This window comes from Panthera leo, chromosome D3 (genome assembly GCF_018350215.1).
Source record: "Panthera leo isolate Ple1 chromosome D3, P.leo_Ple1_pat1.1, whole genome shotgun sequence".
NCBI lineage: Eukaryota > Metazoa > Chordata > Mammalia > Carnivora > Felidae > Panthera > Panthera leo.
This window is the reverse complement of record NC_056690.1, coordinates 72,302,399-72,325,769: the sequence shown is the minus strand read 5'-3', so window position 1 is coordinate 72,325,769 and position 23,371 is coordinate 72,302,399. Positions and strand designations below refer to the sequence as shown.

At 35.7% G+C, this 23,371-nt stretch overlaps 1 protein-coding gene across 1 annotated transcript in view; it reads right to left on the bottom strand.

Annotated features, from left to right (window-relative positions):
* DCC (DCC netrin 1 receptor) overlaps positions 1 to 23,371 on the bottom strand; it is a 766,352-nt gene that overhangs the window by 433,101 nt on the left and 309,880 nt on the right. Inside the window, exons 6-7 of the mRNA XM_042909706.1 lie at positions 7,841 to 7,995; positions 5,146 to 5,266 (exon numbers count right to left, since the gene is read on the bottom strand). Coding sequence (XP_042765640.1) covers positions 5,146 to 5,266; positions 7,841 to 7,995 — 276 coding nt within the window. The remainder of the gene's footprint in view (positions 1 to 5,145; positions 5,267 to 7,840; positions 7,996 to 23,371) is intronic.

Below are 23,371 nucleotides of genomic sequence, written 5' to 3'. Positions count from 1 at the left end.
AATGTTATTTGTATCAGTAGACTTTTCCAAGAAAGGACAGGGAATTGATAAAAGCACACATTTTCCTAAATGCTTAACCAATATATTTTGCCTCCTACAGGGAGGGAATTCTATTTTGTTATAAGTGTTGGCAGAAAAAAAACAAAACAAAACAAAATAAACAAAACCAGCACTAGAAAACATTCAATATTAACATGGGACACATAGTCCATATTACTTTATGTAATACTTCCATATTACATGGAAGACATGATATGGTGCCTTTCCTAAACAAACCTATGCTTAGGGAATGTTTATAATGACATGCATTCATTTTGGCCATGTAGCTTTTTTTGTGTGTGCACATTAGAATATGAAGAATATATTACTTCTTCCCATGGTAACTTCATTCTATCTTTACCCATTTCTGCCATTAAATTAAAAATATTCCAGACTGCATATGGCCCAATCATCACTGCATTTATTCCCTGGCCCTCAACTCTCCTGGACAACAGTTATGTATTTTCAATGTCCTTCACTGCAGACCACTGCCAGGAAAATGAATGTCAACCAGCAGCTGGAAGAAGTATAATCAGCTTAGAGATAATGGATACCTTATATCTATCTTATCTTTCCAGCCTTGTTCTCTATCCTGCATCCCCTCAGCAAAAGAAAATTGCTAACTTTCCCACCCAGCTATCAAATAGTTTTATTAATTTAATTACTACCTGCCCACACTCCAATTTACTGGATAACTTGAGGATAAGTAATTCATCAACATCAGCTATGCCAACTGGATCCTAATTTAACTGCTTACAGGTTTGCAAATCTGGCTACTGAAACCTTGTTCTTGTGACACCTAACACATTGATTCTTGATACTTTCTGGCTGGTGTGTTCACTGACTGGTGGCCTTGGAGCTATAGTTGGCCTCCTCCATTTGGAAAGGCAGCTTCTTAACCAATGTGCCCCGCCCCCCACCACATAAGTAAGCAAATAAATTAAAACAAACAACAATAAAACTTTTCCTTAGCTATTATAAGAGATAAAGAATACAAATTCAGCAAAAGTATTTTAATTTCCATTCACCACCACTTACATAATATGGCTAAATCTTTCTGATGCATGTGTAAAATCTTAAGAAAGCAGAACATTTTCTGTGCTTTCATACATTATGTGAGTGTGCATGTGAGAGAGAGGGGGAGGCAGGGAGGCAGCAGTCTAGCACTGTGTATATGGCATTACAGTATTACATATATACTGTTATTGATAGGACTTCCTATAGTAAGATGATTTTTTTTTTTAATGCCTTTAATCCTCTTGACCTGTGTATATATTTCACCTGTTAGAGTACACACATCTCAATATTTTTCCCAAATTTATTTTCTGGAGAGCAAAACAAGTCATTAACTCAGTTTAATTTAGTAGATTATGTTTACTCTATTTCCTAAGTCACTAATTGCTAGAGTGGGAATAGCTAACTGTATATAAAAGACTATGTGGAAACTTCATTAGGCTTATGTAAATATCCATTAACAATGGACACTGGCTGGAATAGGCCATTGTGTGTGCTTCAGTGAGAAGCAGATTGTTATGGCTGCCAAGAGTAACTCTCAGTCGCAAGCTTGTGGACAGACCAAAGCTGAACAGCTGGCCATATGAGCCCAAAATGTGCCTCAAAATATATGGTAGCCATTTATTGTTGAAACTTAAACAGAGAGGGCTATGTTCTTCCCACCGTGGTCAGCCTCATTGCTGAATTTATATTTATAGCTGGCCTCTCCACCATCTGTGCATGTGGACTACACTGCATCTCCAAGGAGTTGGAGAAGCATTATATGAAGACCCGACTGAATAGCTGGGAAAAAGCAGTCCATCATTTATAAGGGTGTGTGTGTGTGTGTGTGTGTGTGTGTGTGTGTGTGTACAGCAGTCACAACAGTGTCCTGCCATGCTTTCAGATTTTTATCTTCATTTTCTTTTACTTTCTGTTCTAATCTGTTGCCAAATACATTAAACACTGACCAAGAGTGCAGAATCTACTGACAATACTTTACCATCTACATGGAAGAATGAATTATCCAGATTCACAGAGGCTCGTCCCAGTGAGGAGGGAAACGACTCACCTGCCTAGGGGAGGCTTGCTCTACGTGGTAACTTAGACCTAAACGAATCAGGGCCCGGATGGAATACAAGATGCTGGTAATAAATGGCTACCTGTTGAAGTCAGAGCTTGCTGGGATAAGTGAAGCTGGAGGCTTATAACTGGTTTATCGAATGAGCTGAACTGCTAGAATATTAAGAGGAAACAGTTTCATTTTAGTCTGTGGTCCACTTTCATACACACCTTGTCAGATCTATTTCCTATCCCTGATAGCAATGGGCCATTCCTCTGGTCCTGGGGTCAGCTTACAATATCTTAAAAGCCTTATCTTCAGGTAATAAAAACAACAAACAATAACCACACACACACACACACACACACACACACACACACACACACAGAGTAAGACAGTAAGATCTAAATCAAAACACCAATCTAATGTTCAATTTAAAGTTTCTTCCCACTTATCAGAGTAGACCTGAGACCAAAAGTGAGGAAGAGCTAGTGGGACTGTCAGTGGTTTTTACAGTCTCTTAGATCTATTGTTTTCTCCTCCATTTAGATCTATTATTTTTTCCTCCTCTGTCTCCCCCTGTCTCCAGGGTCAGACATCTAGGAGAGGATGGATTTGCTCAAAATCCATTGAAATCCATGCTTTCCTCAAAAGAGGAAGGCATCCACAAGCCTCTTTTTTGTGAGGCAGCTCTGTGGGTTCTTGAGAGACTGCCACCCTTCCCTTAGGAATGCCCTCACTGGACTCTTTGCATGGTCTAGCTGGCCAATGCACCAGCTCCCCAGATCAGCTCCCTCTCAGGTGGTGTCTCTCTTCTGGTTTGGGTAGCCTCAGCAGGCAGGACCTCTCAGGCATAATCTTTTCAAAATGACTCCAGCCCTGCTATCTTCAAGTGCAACTCACATCTTTGTTCGTTCCCAAGCTGGAAATAGAGCTTCTCCCCACAGTCGCCTTCCCCTTTCTCTTTCCCAGCATTCTTGTGGACAGTTCCAGACAATTTCCAGCTTCTAGCTTGTGTAATTTTCCCATTTCTCACTTTTACAAGCAATTCCTAGTGAAAGATAGACATATACACACACTTGCGCACGCACGCACACACAACCTGTTCAAGAGGTTTTCTTGGTGTCTCCACAACTTGACTTGTGTGGAAGGGAAAGTGCCCTGATTATCTCTAATCCTATGAATTCTGGAACTTCAGAGAATCCTCCATTCCTATGGGCAATTGTAGGGAATGGTCACTGGGTGTGTTTGGTCAGTGTCAACAAGTTTTAGGACAAACTATTTCACGCCTCTTTTTAGAAATATAGAAATGCTTATCCAGCATTTTCCTCAGCTTTATGGCCATAGCTGAAAATCAAGTTTAACTAGAATTCTCTTATTCTGTGACTTGTGATAGCACCCATTACTAGCATAACTGTGGCCATACTGTCATTACTAATGAGATGGTGCACAGTTCTTAAAGCCTGGCTCACATTAGAGACTGATTTTAGATGTTTCTTTTCTCCTACTTATCCCTTACTATTTCAGCATAAGAGAATGTACTTTGTCACACAAATAATGTTACACTAACACTTAAAGCACATTAAATGGAGGGAAAATAAATAGTCCGTCAGTGAAATCGGCAATCTTGAATGAGAGTTAATTGTCCCTTTTAATTCCTAGATAATTCCTTTAGTTCCTTTACTCATCTGGGACTGTTGCTATATGGTTGCTTTTTTGGTTTCAATCAAGGAAGAAAGGGAAAGTCATCATCGAGCATTATTATGAGAGTCCAAGAGCCTTCAGATGATTGGTTAGGGATGCACAAAATATAAGGCCTTCCAAGACATATTTTAAATGATAGAGGCCAACGAAAGCCTTTGTCTCATACATTTGAGTTACTTTCTATTAAACTTACTGCAGGGAAAGAGTGAGACAAGAGTGGTGAGTCATGTCAAGAGGGAGGAAATTGGTCTTGAAGAGTTGAAAGCAACATAATCAACAGGTGGTATGAAAACTTCCATAGAAGATATTAATATTTTAAAGTATTTGGATCTATATAAACAAATTTTCCATTTCTGCTTTTTTAAACAAATGAATACTTTCGACTTTCTTTAGTGATAGAACATTTCAGAGCAGCTGACCGGTTTGTTTTTCTTTCTCTTTTCTTTTCTTTTTTCCTGACAGAATTTTTGTTGTTTGGGGGATAAGAAATATGTCTTATCATAGAGTTATGATAGTTTTGAATGCACCACCACATTAAACTTTCAAAAGACTTTAGGACAAAATAAAATTAAAAAAAAAAACCTTTACAAATCATAGACAAAAGACATTTCATCAAAATCTATTTATAAAAAAATAGAAAAATCGTCAAGTGATTATTTCTACTATTTCCACTGGTTCAAGACCATATATATATATATATATATATACACACCATATATGGTGTGTATATATATATACACACACACACACACACACGGCATTTATATATATATATATATGGTATTTATATATATATATATATATATATATATATATATATATATCGAGAGAAATATATATATATTATACATATATATATATATCGAGAGAGAGAAGAATATATATAAATACACACATATATATCGAGAGAGAGAGAAGTGTATATATATATATATATATATATATATATATATATATATACAGAGAGAAGTATTCTATATATAGAATATAGAGATACTATATTCTATATTCTATATATATATACATATATGTGTGTGTGTGTATTCTATATTTACCTGAAATATTAGAAGAAAGCAGGCCACAAGAGGGAATAAGGTAGTAATTTAGTGGTTATTATCTTGACAACCAGAGGCACATACTGTTCATGACTATCTCATTGGATGGAGATACATACCTAGTTTTCTAGAAAGAATATGCCATCAAAACATAAATACACACCTTGATAAACTAAATAATTAAATAATTTCCAAATGACTTTGAGAGATAGGGAAAACAATGTGGATTTTACAAGTGGACTATGCATAATGGCAGCTACCAGTCACAGAGCAAAGTTCCCCTCATCTTACCAGGCTTAGGGACAATGAGCTGCGCACTGGTCTGGGCATTTCCAGCCTCGTTTTCAGCTACACATTGATAGAAGCCTTCATCTGACTTTACCACTCCAAGGATTCGTAAGTTGCTTCCTCCCTAGGGAGAAGAAAGAAGCAGGTGAAATATTTTACAAAGCAAAAACAAACAAACAAACAAACAAACAAAACTCAAAGAGACAAAATGAATATAAAATTTTAATAAAACTTCATAGGAGAAGCAACAAGGTAGGCCATGAGAGTTCTCAGCCTCATAGATATGTCTTATGCCACTTGGAAAATGTCACAGATTCCCAATACTCTGTCGAATCTATGTGTATCCATTTAAGCTAGTTCTGCAATAAAAACTATTCTCACAAAAATACACATCATCCTCAATATCTAAATTAGCAGCAGAGAGCTCTTTTATTAAATAGGCAAGAAAAAAGTTTAGCTCAAAAGAAATTTCATTTCTTCCCTTGTTATTGAAGGAAATTTGGGTTCAGCAGCTGCTGGGGAAAAAGAAAAGAAATCAAAACACTGATTTTTGCAGCTTCTAAAAGACAAGAAATCTAGGTGGGATATTTTCTGGAAGTGTTTACCGAGAAAATAAAAGTCCGAAAATCCTTTTAAAATTGTAATTGCTTTGACATGTGCCCTTTTGGGGGATTTGGAGTGGTGGTATGGTGGATATTTTATACCATGTCCTTCTTGTTATATGGCTGGAATGCTTCACCTTCAGAAATCCATAAATTAAACACAGCAATGTTAACTCCTATTTTATATAAATTGAGCCACCATCTTTTTCAAGGATGGATGATAAAATGATCTGGAAATAGCATTTAATTATACTAACTCAGTTTTTCTTCAATATTAGTGTAAGAATTAGTTCAGTAAGTGAGACGTGTTAAATCACTTCCCCTGAAGTCATTAAGAGATAAATATTACCTCATGGGGAATTCTTAATTGTTTTTAGTGTCTTGTAGTCAATTCTCTGCTGATGTAAAATTCTTAGATAAAGCTGACTAACTTCTAATTAACAATTCTCATATAAGTTACTATTTGCGCTAAATGTTACTTTGTGACAGACAATGGCTCTCAGATTTCTGCAGCTATTGGGGAAATATTTTTAAGCACAATTTAATGTGAACAGAGCTCACACTGTACATTTTCTTTTTACCTTAAGAAAAGAAACATTTAAATAGGTTGGCTGTAATGAGTCATTCTGGGAGAAAGATTATTCAAACTGTAGAAAAAAATAAATGTTGCATTTTATCATGTGTCCTTAAGGGCACTCAACAATTTCCTTTCTATGCAAGTAGCATATATTCTAGGCAGACACAACACATTTCAAGTTGCCCCATGGCAGGTCATTTTTAATTCAGTGGTATTACACTTAAAGGAAATAATGGATTGGTGTGGCACTGAAAAGTTACATTTTCTCTCTTTCTTACTCCATTCCCAACCAATTAAACAAATGCAACTAAAAGGGGAAAATACTAACTGGTGATAAAAGTAATAAAGATATGCTTTATGGATATATTCCCTAAGAACCCTCGTGGCGTGACAAAATGCATGCATAAAGAGGTTATGGAAGTTTCTGAAAGTCAACTGATCCAGCAACAAAGAGGTGGATCCACAAATGAGCACCAGTGCAAGGTCAAGTGGAGCACCTGCCTGGATTGGCAGGGCACCTGTGGTCTATTACCCTTCTGCCAGAAGACCTGGCTTAGACACTCTTCTTCGACAGGTCATATCTGCATCTCAACCTAAGAGAAGTAGGCCTAAACACTCCTTCTTTAGCTACAAAGTTCTCTGATATTTGGAAAGTGCTTTTCATATTTCTCATATATTCATATCCTTGAATTCAGAACCTCCCAGGCCAACCTACACCTAAAGGAGAGCTTTCATAGAGAGTTTTTTTACATGAACAAAGAATTCTGCTGGTAACAGCAAAAGCAAAGCTAATAATGATAGGTATTGAGTGCTCACTGTGTACCAGGAAAACAACGTAGTCTATATAATACATCATCCCTATTATCCCCCAGAGGGGATAGAATGCACTAGAACTTAGAGAAACTATAAGAACTGTTATTCTCAGCTTCAATTCTTTCCAATGTTCAGAAGTGCAATGCCATGTGAACTCTGGATCTCCATGGCTTTGCTACCAAGGCAACTACCACTGTCATTGTTACTGTCACTACATCCTTTTCTACTGCTCTAGTAGGATCAGCTGTCCTATTTGGAACGGTAGCAAAAAAAAAATGCCTGTATTATGGAAGTAAGACTACAATAATCATAAGTTGAAACAAATAATCTTGTTGAAACTTTATTATAAAGGGTAAAAGTCAAAGAAGTAAGATATTCTTGGCTTCATATAGTTTAGGAGTAGGTTCTAAACTCTGTTCTCCTAAGAACCAGCAATGAGAATAGTTGGAAACATAGTCTCAGGTCCTCTGTATTTTCCATTGTTTGTTTATTTAAAACCTTGTCTGTAAAACAAGGGGGCTGGGCTGTTTGATCATTCTTTTTCAACTCAATTTTAAACTCTAGAAAATCATTTACTTTACTAGAAAAATTTTAACACATCATAAAAATTCCAAACAGGAACACTCTTCCCAGGAAAGAAAAATGACTGAAAAGATAGGAAACGATGAATGGGATTGTAAAGCTAATATGAAAAGAAGATAGTTACCACTATTTGAAAATAATCACTAGGAATGACCACATCTCCATTCTTCATCCAATTCACAGTGGGCACAGGCTTTCCAGAGACGGAACATTCAAACTCAATATCCATGCTTTCATAGGCATACAGGTTGGAAGGGTGATTTAAAAACCATGGCGGAACTGCAAAGACAGAAAACAAAAGTAAGCGGATGAGAATATGAACCAGCATGCTAAGGTCTTTGCCCAGTAAGATGCACTGGACAGGAATGGAGAATATTTGTAATTCAAATAATTCCCTGAAACCCTTAGTTTGTTATACAGAAACCACTGTAGAATGAATCTTCCCTCTTCCAAACACAGTTAAACAGTTGTAGTTAGTGGTGTTTTGCTGCAGGAAAGAACAACAACAACAAAAAAACGCTTTTGGAGAAAATATTATATAGGTAGTAAACATTCTGAATACCTAAGTATTTGTATCCAATTGACTTACATAAAGGATACTGAACAGTGCATAAAGCTATGGAAACAACCTGATAAAGTAAATAAAGGGAAGCTGATAAATCTGAGAAAACCCAGACCACGAGAGAAGAAAGCCTGGTGTCTGTAATTCTAGAATTTCACTGGGATTTAGTTAATGTGATGGACTCATTCCCTGTTGAAACTGGCTGTGATGATAGGCACAAAGAAATGACTATCACCTTTACTGTGGACACATTCCTATTGTCTTAGCAATTATCTATTGTGGCACATAACTGCACTGCATTATTATTTTCCCAGCATGATACGTGATATAATAATTTAATTTAATGTCTTAATTGCCATAATACTAGTTACTCTATGATGGAAATTTGTAATTGAAAGAAATTACAAATAAAATATAACACACCTTTGCTAATGAATCTCTCAGGCTTGGTCCATCAAAACCCTGCCTAAGAGAGGTAAATTGTAAAAAGAAATGTTCATTCTCTTCCATTGGGAGTCTTAAAGTGATGTTAGATTTGAATATTCATATTGCCTTGAGACTCAGGTTAAATTCACAGTGAAATAGCAGCCTTGATCCTGTTTTCACATAAGACATGGACATGCATTTTTAGTAGCCATTTTTAAAGTTAGATTGCATTTCTATCATTGCTGTTGCTATGCTCAGTGAGTAAGGAGTGCCTAATTTTTGCTCATTTAACAGTATATTTTGCTCTCTCTGACTGCCATCAGCTCTTTCAAACCACCACTGACTTCACAGTCAACTTGCAAACATTGATGATGGTTCTGGAAAAATGGGAGAGCCAGTGGAAAGTGTCCCAGGTTCAAGTCCTAGTTTTTCTACTGAAGATCTTGGAAATCTCAGTCTCTCTCTCCCTCCTTTTCTCTCTCTCTCCCTTTCTCTCTCTCTCTTCCTCCTCCCTCTCTCTCTACCTTATTTTCCTGATTTTTAACTAAATATTTGGACCTCTAGTACTACACAACTTTAAAATTCTTTAATCTTTCACATGCGCAAATTGATTTGTATGACTCAGCTGGGATGCATTAATATTCACAGACTAAAGATATGGAAAAAATGTGTCAGAGCTTTTCTAAAAAGAACATATCCCCATTATATACAGAGCTGAAATTATTTATTTATAATTGATAATATTAGTAAGAGACTGTTTTTATCCCTTAACCAAACTCATTGACAATGAACCAAAAGGCATCAGAAACATTTATTGAATGACGCTCTAAGCAAATATGTCAGTTGTCTGTTGGATTCTGTTCTCAATTTTATTATAGATTTTGATCAACTATTTATTTACTTGCAAATAGCCAATATTTATTGTAGGCTGACTGTTTATAATTTATTAGGCTAAGAACTTTATATTTATTATATTCACCACACCTCTCTAAGGCTTTGTGATTCCCATTTTACAAAGATGCTGAGGTACAAGGAGTTGAACTAACTTTCTCCAAATCATGCTACTTGTAGACCACAGAGCCAGACAGGCTGACTCCCCTGCCTACATTATGAACTACTTTGTAATAATTGTCTCTTTTGCCACTTGAAAATGCAGGTGGAAGAATAACTCATTAACATTCCTGAAGCCTCAAAGATAATGGAGATAAATAATTAGAGCTATTAAAAAATATATAATACCATGTTGTCTATTCCTCTTCCCCCTTGAAGACCTTCTAACCTGGGGCCATGAAAACTTCCTGAATCCTCCCATTCTTAGTGTTCACTTTCATCAGAATTCCTGATATCACTTAGGCCTATTTCAGAGTTTTGAAACTGTGAGTGACATCCATTCGTGGAATGGCAAATTCATTTTTGGAGTTGAGACTAAAATTTAAATATATATGCATGTAAATATGTACATATACATAAACATATACAGATACATACATATATATCCAGTTACACTTCATTTTATTGTACTTCATTTAATTGACCTCTATTGTGCTTCCCTGACCCCAGATTTTTTTACAAATTGAAGGTTTTGTGGCCACCCAGCATTGAGGAAGCCTATTGGCACCAGTTTTCCAACAACATCTACTCCCTGTCTTTGTGTCACGTTTTGGTAATTCTTGCAATATTTCAAATGTTTTCATTATTATTATGTTTGTTAATACAAACTGGTCATCTATGAGCAGTGATCTCTGATGTTACTACTGTAATTATTTTGGGGTACCATGAACCACATGCATGTAAGATGGTGAAATTAATGAATAAATGTTGTATGCGTTTTGACTGTTCCACAGACCAGCCACCCCCCCTATATTTCTCCTTCCTCTTGGGCTTCTCTATTCCCTAAGACATAGAAGTATTGAAATTAGGTCAGTTAATAATCCTATAATGGCCTGTGAGTGTTCATGTGAAAGGAAGAGTCACACATGTCTCTTCCTTTAAATCAACAGCTAGCAGTGATTAAGCTTAACGAAGAAGGCATGCTGAAAGATGAGACAGCCTAAAAGCTAGGTCTCTTGTGTCAAACATTCAACTTGTGGATGCAAATCAAAAGTTCTCAATGGAAATTAAAAGCTTTACTTCAGTGAACACACATTTGATAATAAAGTGATAAAGTCTTATCACTGATATAAAGTTTTAGAGATCTGGATAGAAGATCAAACCAGCCACAGCATTCCCTTAAACCAAAGGCTAATATAGAGAAAGGCCCTAACTCTCTTCAGTTCTGTGAAGGCTGAGAGAGGTGATGAAGCTACAGAAGAAAACTTTGAAGCTAGCAGAGGTTGTTTCATGAGGTTTAAAGAAAGAAGCCATCTCCACAACATAAAGGTGCAAGGTGAAACAGCAGGTGGTGATGTAGAAGCTACAGCAAGTTATCCAGAATATCTAGCTAAAATCATTAATGAAGGTATCTACATTAAACAACAGATTTTCAATGTAGACAAAATGGCTTTATATTGGAAGATGCCACCTACAACTTTAATAGCTAGTGAGGAGAAGTCAATGCCTGGCTTCAAAGCTTCAAAAGACAGGCTGACTCTCTTTTTAGGGGCTGATGCAGCTGGTACCTTGAAGTTGAAGCCAGTCCTCATTGCCATTCTAAGAATCCTAGAACACTTAAGAATTATTCAATCTAATCTGCCTGTGCTCTATAAATAAATAGTCCGGATGACAGCACATCTGTTAACAACTTGGTTTACTGAATATTTTAAACCTTCTGTTGAGAGAAAAAAGATTTCTCTCAAAAGATCACTACTCTTTGACAATGCACCTGGTCACCCAAGAGCTCTGATGGAGATACACAATCAGATTAATGTTTTCAAGCCTGCTAATCTAATATCCATTCTGCAGTCCATGGATCAATGAGTAATTTTAACTTTCAAGTCTTATTTAAGAAATACATTTTGTAAGGCTATAACTACCATAGATAGTGCCTCCTCTGAAGGATCTGGGAAAAGTCAATTGAAACTCTTTTGGAAAGTATTCATCATTCTAGATTGCCATTAAGAAAATTTGTGCTTCATGGGAAAATGTCAAAATAACAAAACTAATAAGAGTGTGGAAGAATTTGATTCCAATCTTCATGGATGACTTGGAGGGGCTCAAGACCTTAGTGGAGAAAGTAACTGTAAATGTGGTGGAAACAGCAAGAGAAATAGAATTGGAAATGGAGCTTGAAAATGTGACTAACTGCACAATATTATGATAAAATTTGAGTGGAAGAGAAGTTGCTTCTTATGGATGAGCAAACAAAGTGGTTTCTTGAGATGGAATCTACTCCTAGTGAGGATGCTATGAAGACTGTTGAAATGACAATACAGAGTTTAGAATATTACATGAACTTAGCTGACAAAGCAGCCTGAGGGTTTGAAGGGACTGACTCCAATTTTGAAAGAAGTTCCTCTGTGGGTAAAATGCTATCAATTAGCATCACATGCTACAGAGAAATTATGCGTGAAAGGAAAAATCAACTGTTGCAGCAAACTTTGTCATATTTGAAGAAATTTCCACAGCCACTGTAGCCTTCAGCAACCACCATCCCAATCACTAGGTAGCCATCAACATCAAGGCAAGACCCTCCACCAGCAAAAAGATTATAACCCACTGAAAGCTCAGGTGATGGTTACCATTAAAGATTAAGGTAGGTAGCACATCATTTTTTTAGACTTAATGCTATTTTATACTTAATAAACTATAGCATTGTGTAAACAAACCTTTCACATGCAGTAGGAAACCAAAAGATTCATTTGACTCACTTTATGGCACTACCGATTTTATTATGGGACCTGGGAGAAAATATATACATACACAGAGAGATATGCATATGTATGTGTTTGTACACATATATATTTAGGTATGCATGTTTGTATGTGTGTATATATATATATATATATATATATATATATATATATATACACATACATACACACACAAATATTTGTATATATATGTATATGTTTGTATATATCTATCTAGGGAGTGGGGGTGGAAGGAAGAGTAGAATAGGAATCAAACAGTGTAGAAGAAGAGAAAAGGAAGATAGGAGAATTTTAAATCTATACTCAACAAAAGCAAAGGAAAGAGAAGTTTCAAGAACCCACATGATGGGACCAGATCTTCCAAAGCGGATCATAGCGAATCTTCAAAACCTTCTGTTTTATTGATTAATAAAATACAGTGACTCTGATTAGTTAATGGAATAATTTGACTTAAGTATATAATTATAATTGTAAAACAATAAACACCAAGGATGCCTCAATGTTTTTTTCCTACTTCCAAATATGTACATGAGTCACGATCTATAATCTGTGATTTTCTCTTATTCCTTAGGCTTTCAGCATTACACTGGATACCTCGTCCTCCCTGGCTGTCTTAATACCTTGATTTCTATACCAGGTTTTCCAACTTTCACCATATACCAGACAGTAAATGAGGAAGAAAAAGTAGCTGCCCTCATTTAGATGGGAAAGTTGAAACATGAAACAATACCACACCATCAGAAATGGGTCTAACTTTCACATTTTCTGAAAATATACTGTCTAACTTGGGCAGTGTTGCCAGTCATGAGTAATTTTGTGGTAAGAACAAGGGCTAATGATTTCTTTTCATATCTCAATGCCTGTCACAGAGCCTCATCCCCAGCACACACTCAGCAAAGATCTGCTGACGATGCTTATAAGAACTCAAACAATAAAATACACACTTTCCCTTTTGCTGTGGCAATATTGGTATAAGATGATGAGGAGGAGTTTTGACAATGTCATGGAAACTACATAACTAACAAAATATTATTTTATTGTCGTGGAAAATAAAACATCAATGAATCATGAGAAAAAAAATAAAGAACAAAGAATTGGCTAACTGGAGAAAGGACTAAGTATTTGTTATATTGGATACCTTTTCAAAATATTCCTAAAATTCTTCCTCGTTTGGGCAAAAGGAATTAAAATAAATATAGAATTCAGGAGACAGTTTTGAAAAGGTCTAAATAAAAAAGCCTAGGTTGGATTAGAAATTACATAAAAGTTTTTCAATCTTGCTTTAAATAATGCATAACCAAACTGCTACCTGTTTTCCTGAAGCTACTGTCCACATATCCCTTACAAAAATCCTCGGTTTTAATTTAACAATCCTATCTGGTCCTTTTCTAATCCGTCTTTGTTCATTCTGTTTTCTCTTCCTGAACTGTTTTTCATTTTGTCTTAGAGTGCAGACATCCTACCTATCCGTGAACCCACTTCTCCAAAAGCGTCACCTTAATTTTTCTTTTTGTAAAATTTTATCTCCTTTTAGAAACCCCAGTGGTATTTATTTTGGCTGATTTTATGGCACTTTGATATGGTTACTTAGCAACAGTTTGTAACTTGTTAGGGGAAGACGCTCTGTCATGCTAACATCAATTCAACCTATTGTTTAATATATTTTTGATGATGACACTATTCTGGGAGAGAGTGAACAAAAGAAGTTTACCCACTTTTTTCTCTTCTTATTTGATCCCTTTGTCTTTCTCTGTTGATGAACAAACTAGAATCTGCTGCCTGGAATTTAGGATCACAGCACTGGAGTTGTATATTCTCAACATAAAGTGCAACTGGGACGAAAGAAGGAATATGAATTATCAGTCGCTGTGGGTATGTGTCATCAGCATTTTCTGATCATGGATCCTTGCCTGGAATTACATTCCTCAGAGCATACGATTTCTGTTTATTCTCTAAAGGGCAACTCAAATACTCCTTTTCCCATGACATTTTGTCTTTTGTGAATCGGACAATGGATTTTCCTGCTTCTTGTAGTGCTCTCTCTCTGTGCCCAGTTTTTATACCACTTATTGTTTTAAGATATATTTCACATATATCATTATTTACCAACCACAAAATGGATTCTTAAAGATGGTATCTGAAGCATATGCAATCTCTTTTAATGTCAATATTACACAATAACCCCTCCCTTCCACCCTCGTGGAAGGAATAATTTTACTTTAAACTATTTGGTGGGTAGCAATTTCTTAATGATTAATAAAAATGGAGTACTGTGAATTTGCAAGTTTATCAAATAGTGCCATTTACATAGTACTAATCTATTAATCCATTAATTATTAATCCATTAATCCTGAGAATTGCATACAATGCTACAAGAATTTCAGGCAAGATACTGATTTTAGTTATACTGTCTTTGAGTAGAATAAAAATTCATGACCAGAAATAAATTACTCAAATTTCCCTCAGATGTTAGTTTCTCAGGATTTTCTAAAGTACTTACAGTACATATATAAAAAATTATTTTTATTAGGTGGCTGAGGGAATAAGGAATAATGACCCAAATTGTCTAATAAGCAACAGAAATATGGAAAAAATATGATTTGTTCTTGAAAGTGTTTATCATACTTCGAAATGACTAATACTTGAGAAAATCCTCTATCCTGAAATCGTTAGAGTTGTATAACTAAATTTTATATTTTGAAAATGTTTTTGTTTATTTATTTTTGAAAGAGAGACAGAGTGTGAGCAGGGGAGGGGCAGAGAGAGACATAGATACAGAATCCAAAGCAGGCTTGGGGCTCCAAACCATCAGCACAGAGCCTGATGAGGGGCTCAAACACATGAACTGCGAGATCATCACCTGAGCCAAAGTTGGACGCTTAACTGACTGAACCACCCAGGAGACCCTATAAGTAGATCTTAAATTTGAGTAAAAGTTTTCTGTAAATTTACTTGGTTTCCTCCTAACAGTTTCTATGCTATGACTTGTCATTTAAATTTTGTAGAGGAAAATTTCTTTTATAGTATCAACCTCAAAGTCATCAGCAATAAACTAAACAGCATTTTGATTTTTATTTCATATAATAGATGCCTCATAAGTATTTTCGGGAATGTCCCATATCACTCCTTAATCTTTAGCCTTGGCTTCTAGTATTTTTATTTTTAGATAAGTCATTTGGCTATTCTTTTTCCGTTGTTTAGGTATGTAATAAAATTACCTTGATTTTGAGAAGATTCTCTACATTCTAAAGATTTATCATAACTCTGAAATTGCAGATAATGCATTTTCAAAGTTTGTTTTGAGAGAGAGAGAGACAGACAGACAGGCAGACAGAGAGGGGTTGAGCTGGGGAGAGGCAGAGGGAGAGAGAGAATCCCAAGTCAGCTCCATGCTGTCAGCACAGAGCCTCATCCCAGCAGGGCTCATCCCAGGAACTGTGAGATTATGAGCTGAGCTAAACTCAAGATTAGGACACTTAAATGACGGAGCCACCCAGGTGCCCCAAGAATGCATTTGTAAAGCCAGGCAGGTGGTTTAAACAAACACTACACAGCACAAATTACTTTGGTAAATGACAAAAAATAATCGAGGAAAAAAACAGATCGGTGAGATTTTATTAGGAGGAAAATAAAAATGAGCATGATCCTTGAGTGGCTGCATTTCCACTCTGAGAACACTGGACAGTCAGCTAAGTTTCCCTGGAGCCAAACAGCTCTCTCCAGTGTTCCCAGGCCCTTTGAAGTTAGTTAATTAGTCCTTGAAATAGTGGGCATAACCCCTTCAGTCTTCTCATAAATGCAAATATCTGAAGAGGCAGACCACACCAAATGTCTAACAACAAATCAGACTACTTCAGTATCCAAAACAAATAGGCTCTTTGAAGTGCCTATTACAATTGTATCAACAGATAATTTCACTTTAAGGACCCATACTTTCTTATGTAATTACATTCAGATTACTACAAAAGAGGTAGATTACTACAAAAGAGGCCAGATTGAATGCAGGTTTAGAGATAACATATCCTAGCAGGGGAGGGGAAATAATCTTTATCAATTCAGGCTTTCTTGTTAACCGTCCCTCAGAAAAATCCCAGTTTTATAGAATAATGTTTCTAAAAGGACTGCCCAATTTATAGATTAGAAATTGTTCTCCTATTCCATAGTTTTAATTCTTCTTGCACTAACTTTTGTTGCCAGTAACTTTCTTTCAGCTAACTTGATCTTTAAATGCATAATCCTCCTTCTCCTTTTTTAACAAGGAGCTATGTGATGTATCTTGGCCCAATTCAACACTTCTATCCAGGTCTTTTCTTATGTGACAAGAGACTTGAAATCTGCTGAATATTGCTCTCTAGTTTGCGTTTTCCTTCCTACACATCTGTCCTCCCCCGTAGGACTGGGTGTTGAGATTTGCATTTCATTTTCTATTTAAGTTGTGTCTCACACATACCTGTCTGTACTCTCCTAAAAAATTTAGGTTGGTTTCTAACCTTAAATGACTAGAATGTTTTCTGCATTGGAAACAAAAGCACACTTGAGCTTTAACTATTAATATTGACTGGGGTTCCCACTCTGGAAAAAAAGGGTTTTTAAGCTATGGATTTTCTTCTTAGCATTTTCCATTTTAAGAAATATTTCAATCTAGTGCATCAGTGTTCATTTCCACAGAGAGACAGAGAGAAAGGGTGGCAGGGAATGGAGAGATAGGTAGGCAGGTTTGGGTTCTTTTAACAACTGCTAGAATGAACATTACCTTTTTTATTTTTCTGACTAAGCCTAAGTGGTATATTTAATTATACATATGGTGTGTTTAATTATATATATATATATATATATATATATATATATATATTTTATATATAATATATAAATATTATAAATATATATAAAATAAAAATATATATAATATATAATATATATTTATATAATATAAAATTATATAAAAATATATAAAATCTATATATATAGATATATATAAATGATATATTTACTTATATTTACTTATATTTATATTTACTTATAAATATATACATATACATATATAAATATAGATGATATATTTACTTCTGTGTGACACTATATATGTATGTATATCTATATCTATATCTATATCTATATATATCTATATATATATCTATACACTAAACACTAAACACTAACTGACCAAAAACAACCAGCAGATGAAACAACAATTTCTTCCATTGTGGCATAAATCTGAATGTGAATCCACTAAGCTACTAGCTTCTTAAGAATGGGGACTGCGTTACCAACTCTGTGTCCTCAAGGACAAGCATGGGATAGGTGCAAATAAGCATTATTTAGGCTTGGGTGTGGCTCAGGCTTAATAGGACAACCCCCTGGCATTCATTCATTTTCTGGCTGCAACTGAGTAATAGCTATGAAAAATCTAGACATTTAAGACATGAGTATACTTTTCTTCAAAGTTTATTACAATAGGACATTAGAAGCACCAACTATAAGCTATTCTGCTGTAGCTGGCAAAGACACTATTTTCATCACCTTAGAGAAATGAAAACTTAGACCTTTTGCTTTCATTTTCTACACCATCAGTACTTCTCATTGTGAACACAATACACCAAAAAATTCCTCCTCCTACCTAAAAATTCTGGTCTGCGTGCTGTGGGGGATGAAGAACACCTTATCTTCAACCTTTACTTTAGAGTCCTTTATATATGCTTGGCAATTATTTTCTCTCTCTCCTCACAATTTTCTTTATCCAGACAAATAATCCCATTACCCTTCCTCCGTTCCAGCTCTTTCTGCAATCATGGTTCCTTCTCTATAAATCCAGACTGAGTTTTCCATTTCTTCTTTAGTTGTGGAGCCTACGACCAAATTGGTAGATGATGTTGTGAGGCTCAAACCAATGCTGAAAATAATACGAGGATTACCTCAAGGTCCCAATCTATATGCTTACTGATGTTACTGCCATGCCTTTGGAATGATTTGTGTGCTATCAATCAAGCCTTCAGTAGATACTGGCAACTCTCCAACAATTAAGTTTGCGTGCATAGACACACACACATAAAAACGTGTATGTGTATGTATATGTAAATATAAATATATATTTTAATATATGTATTTCTATATATTCATATATTTGTGTTCCCAGAAACTTCTACATAAACAATATCATCACAGAGAATACCATTTTAAAATGTCTTGTATATACATAAACACATAAAATTATACATCTACATATATATAATTTATAAACATCCTTGTCAATTTTTAACTTTAGTTATGAAGGAAATGAAAACATGTTGACAAGATAAAATGTTAATTCACATGTGTTGTATGATGACAGAAGTAATAAATATATAAAATAGGTTATCCAGTTCCAACACTGCATCCTGACAGGAATTTTAGAGCTATCATTTTTCCCTCGGTTAAATGTTTTCTAGCTTTCTTGGTATCTGAGAGTAAAAGATGTAGGTATTTTAAAAGTCTAAAAAAATGTTTCTGACATGCATGAGAACTATTTCTATGTATTTTCAAATGTACTCTGAAGAGTTACAATAAATTACAGAAGAAAAATTATTTTTCAAGTTGCTTGTTAGTTGTAGATATTCAGTGAGGGAATCTTTCAACACCTTCAACTGAAAAAATGATGGATTCTGACACATAACTAATTTCTTGCCCCCAAAACCTAATGAAATAAGCTTAAGTCCCAGAGCATACTCGTGCACGTACATAAATATCAACAACAAATTAAAAAAAAAAGAAAGCATAGTTAAATGAAAAAAAAAAAAAATCAAAACAGACATTTCTGGAACAGAGCAGAAAGGCAGATTAGGATTGAATTCCTTATCTGTTTTTAAGCCCCAGAAACAACTCTGAAGTTTGGGGAAAAGCCTAAGAATTCTCAATAATACCTCCAAACCCGAATCAGTGCAAAACCTGTGAATACAGCCTTATGCTTCTCCTTTTCTGAGAGAGGAGGGTTGTCCTCCTGGAGGACAGCTGGAGGGCTGCTGAAGTGATACACAGGAGATGGAGGTGACTTAGGTGAAGACTCTTGGGATAACAGTGAGCTGAAGACTTGGCCGGAAACCTGAGGACCAGACCTTCCACGTTGTAAGGGAACAGGAACAGCATCAGCCATAGTATGTTGCTTCAATTGCACTCACTCCCTAATCATTCCCCTTGGTTCTTAAAAAGAGCACAAAGCCTCAAATCTCCAGCCTTCAAACTGGAGTCCAGAGGGGTAAGGCAGGGTGGTAAATAAGTCTACATGTAATTTGTACTGTATTAGAGCAAATAGTTTCTGGACAGAGCTACCCATGTATGAGCTTGCACATAAGAAATATGGAAATGCTACAGCCAACAATAATGCGAGACAGACACAGAGACATAGACATAGACATAGACATAGAGATAGAGAGAAAGGTGGTTGGGTAAAAGGAGAGAGAAAAACAAAGCTCCCTATTGAGAAGAGAATATAAGGACAGGAATGGAAGGAAATTGCTCAAGTTGCTTTATACAATGGCTTCATGGAATATGAAAATTAATTCAATATAACTAGAGGCCAAAGACTGGATGATAAAATGGCAGAACAAAACAAAAAGGGAGATAGTGGAACTAAAGAAACAAATCAAGGACCAAATAACATCATTAGAGACTGGCGCCAATACATACATTAAAAAGTACAAATAACATAATAAACACTACTAAAAATCAAGTTACCAACATACAGGAGATCTGAGATAATCACAGTGAATGTAGATGAAAAAAGCCAAGGGTCTAAAATAACACAAAGCTCGTATAGAAAGAGGAGAAGCAGAAATGATCCAATAAGGTAACTGGAATTCTGATGTAGCAAGCCCAAAAATGTATACATTCAAAGCCCACAAAATATATATTTAAAGATAAAATAATAGAACATGTTCCTTGAAAAATAAATCTGAATTTTCAGATTCAAAGTCTTTACCATGTTCCTAGGAAATTAAATACATGATTCCTGATAGTGAGACATCTCATTTGGGCTATTGAATCTGGAGGATAAAGTAATATCTGAACATCCAGACAGAAAAATAAAAATCAAATCATTCTATATGAGGTAGGGCGGAATCAGACTCCCATATATCCAATGTAGCAGAAGACAACAGAGCAATATTACCCAAGAGTATTATACATGAGCCTTTCTATATAAAGCCACATTCTCAGTTATGAAGGTACTCAGAAAATATAGCACTTTCTAAAGTAAGTCTGACAACAAAATCCAGGCAATTAAAAGTACCATCAAAATAAAAAGTTAGACAACCATGATGAGTGTGATGAGTATTGACAACATCTCTATACAGAAATAAAATAGACACAATGAAAATATGGTTACTGACGAGAATTCAATTGTTATAACCTGAACAGGAGACAGCTAACACTGTAACAACCAAAATCAGAGGGTGGGGAATGAGATGGATGAGTGAGGATGCTAACCCCGCTGTGAAGAAGTGCTGTCTTGATGGCAGGAATTTAAACTGTTCGCACTGAAATAAAACATGAACTTACAAAGACTAAAAACAGTATCTACAGCTGCATCACACTGTCATAAATGTATTTCTACCTAGCAACTATTCCTGTACATAGAAGGATATATGGGGTACTGAGAGTTAGGGAGATTTTTTAATTCAGATAGGTTATTTTCACAAAGTTTAAAAAGTGAATTTTTTTTCCAAAACAATTTTTTTTTAAAAGACTCTGGAAGAAAAATTTTAAGACATTACAGTGGTTATGGAGGTATGTATATATCTTCTTTCCTTGTTAAAAATTTCTCTTCCTTCCTTCCTTCCTTCCTTCCTTCCTTCCTTCCTTCCTTCTTTCCTTCCTTCATTTATTTCTTTTTTTAGTAGGTTTCAGCCCAGTGCAGAGTCCAATGTGGGGCTTGAACTCATGACCCTGAGATCAAGACATGAACTGAGATAAAAAGAGTCAGACACTTAACTGACTGACTCACCCAGGCACCTGTAATTGTTAAAAATTCCTAATGATTAAAAAAGGTGACTCAAAATCTATTTTCAGGAGGTGCCTAGGTGGCTCATGTCAGCTAAGCATCCAGTTCTTGATTTCAGCTCAGGTCATGAGCCTACCATCCTGGGATCAGCCCTGCATCAGGCTCTGCACTTGGGGTGAAGTCTGCTTGGGTCCTCTTTCTCTCCCTCTACCCCTGTCTGTCTTTCCCCCTCATGCATACTCTCTATCTTTCTCTCAAAATAAATAAATAAATAAGCATTAAAAACATTCTATCTTCAGAAGGACTCACTACTATCGCTTTAAATAGAAGAACCCACTGGCAATTCTCTTTTTCTTAAGTTTATTTTTATTTATTTTGAGAAAGATACAGAGGGAAAGTAGGGGAGGGGCAGAGAGAGAAGGAGAGAGAATCCTCCACAGTGCCAACAAAGAGCCCGATGCCAGGCTTGAACTCACGAACCGTGAGATCATGACAAAATCAAGAGTCAGTTGCTTAACCAACTGAGCCACCCAGGCACCCCCCATTGGAAATTCTAAGAGCTTTCATAAATAGTACACATGATAATCACATTTACTCTCTGTCTTTTTTTTTTTTTTTTTTTTCTTTAAAGTCGTACTTCTCCACTGGGGCTTAGAAGAACTTCAGAGGAACTTGTTGCTGGTGACAAGACCACATCAACTAACTCTTGAGGAAATCATATGGAGGAAAGAGCAATGCAAAGTTTTCTACCACAAATTTGCTGAAGGGAGACTATTTACAGGATGACCCATGAAAACTGCTGTATGACAGCAAGAACAGTCAGGAACTCTGACTCCTGGCTCTGGTCCTACTGTAGGGACATATGGACACTCATCAATTAACTGAACTTTTGTTGACTTCAGTTTCTTAGTCTGAAAATTTAGAGGATTGAATGGAATCTCTATTTTCAAATTCTCTGAAATTCCTTCAAGTGTTACTGGGGAGGGGATGGTTGTGAAGTTACTCCCCACCCCTGTAATACCTTCAAGGAAAAGACTTCCATGTTGACCAACAGTAAATGTGGAGCTTCTGTATTGACTGAAAGCTGCATGAGAATATTCTCTGCTGCTAAAACAAAGTAAATTATCCCCAAGCTTTTCTTCCAGCCTTAAAATTTTGTGAGTCTAACATGAGAGTATATACGGCTAGTCCAATGCTGTTCAGCATGAACGGTTTATATAGAGTTGATTTAGCAAAGAAAGAACAAGGAAAATAAAGTTGTCAGTTTGCTTTTTATTCTGCCACTAAAATAATATTTGGCTAGCATTAATGCATTGCTTGAAACAATAAATACCAACCTAAGCGTCTCATAAAAATCACAGGAAGTGACTCAAAGGCAGGTCAAGGGTAATTAGTTCAATGCCTTGCTGCAAAATGACAGTATTCCTTTCATACTAACACTTAGAAATGACTTACTTTTAAGATTACTTGGTAAAAGAGTACTTCCAGCATTGATTATATTCTAATTTTGAGACTCTATCTGCTTTTTCATTCCTGCATTTTGGCCTCAAGAGACAGCTATCTCCCTACAGATAAGACCAAACTTCATGGTAATTTCATTTATAAAGATAAGCGTGGATATCAGAAACCATGGAAAAAGCATGTGTGTGTGTGTGTGTGTGTGTGTGTGTGTGTGTGTTTTAAGATGTATAAAATCCTTCCACAGACAACCCATGTAAACTGGAATGCCTTCTTGCACAGTGAATGGAAATATTCTGTTTGAACATTTTGCCTGATACTTAAATAACAAAGAAGGAGTGCTTACTAAAGTCTGTGTACAATTCCTAGTGCTAAGTTGGATTTAAAAACTTGGATTTCATAAAATTCATCTTAGTTGGAAAGAACTGT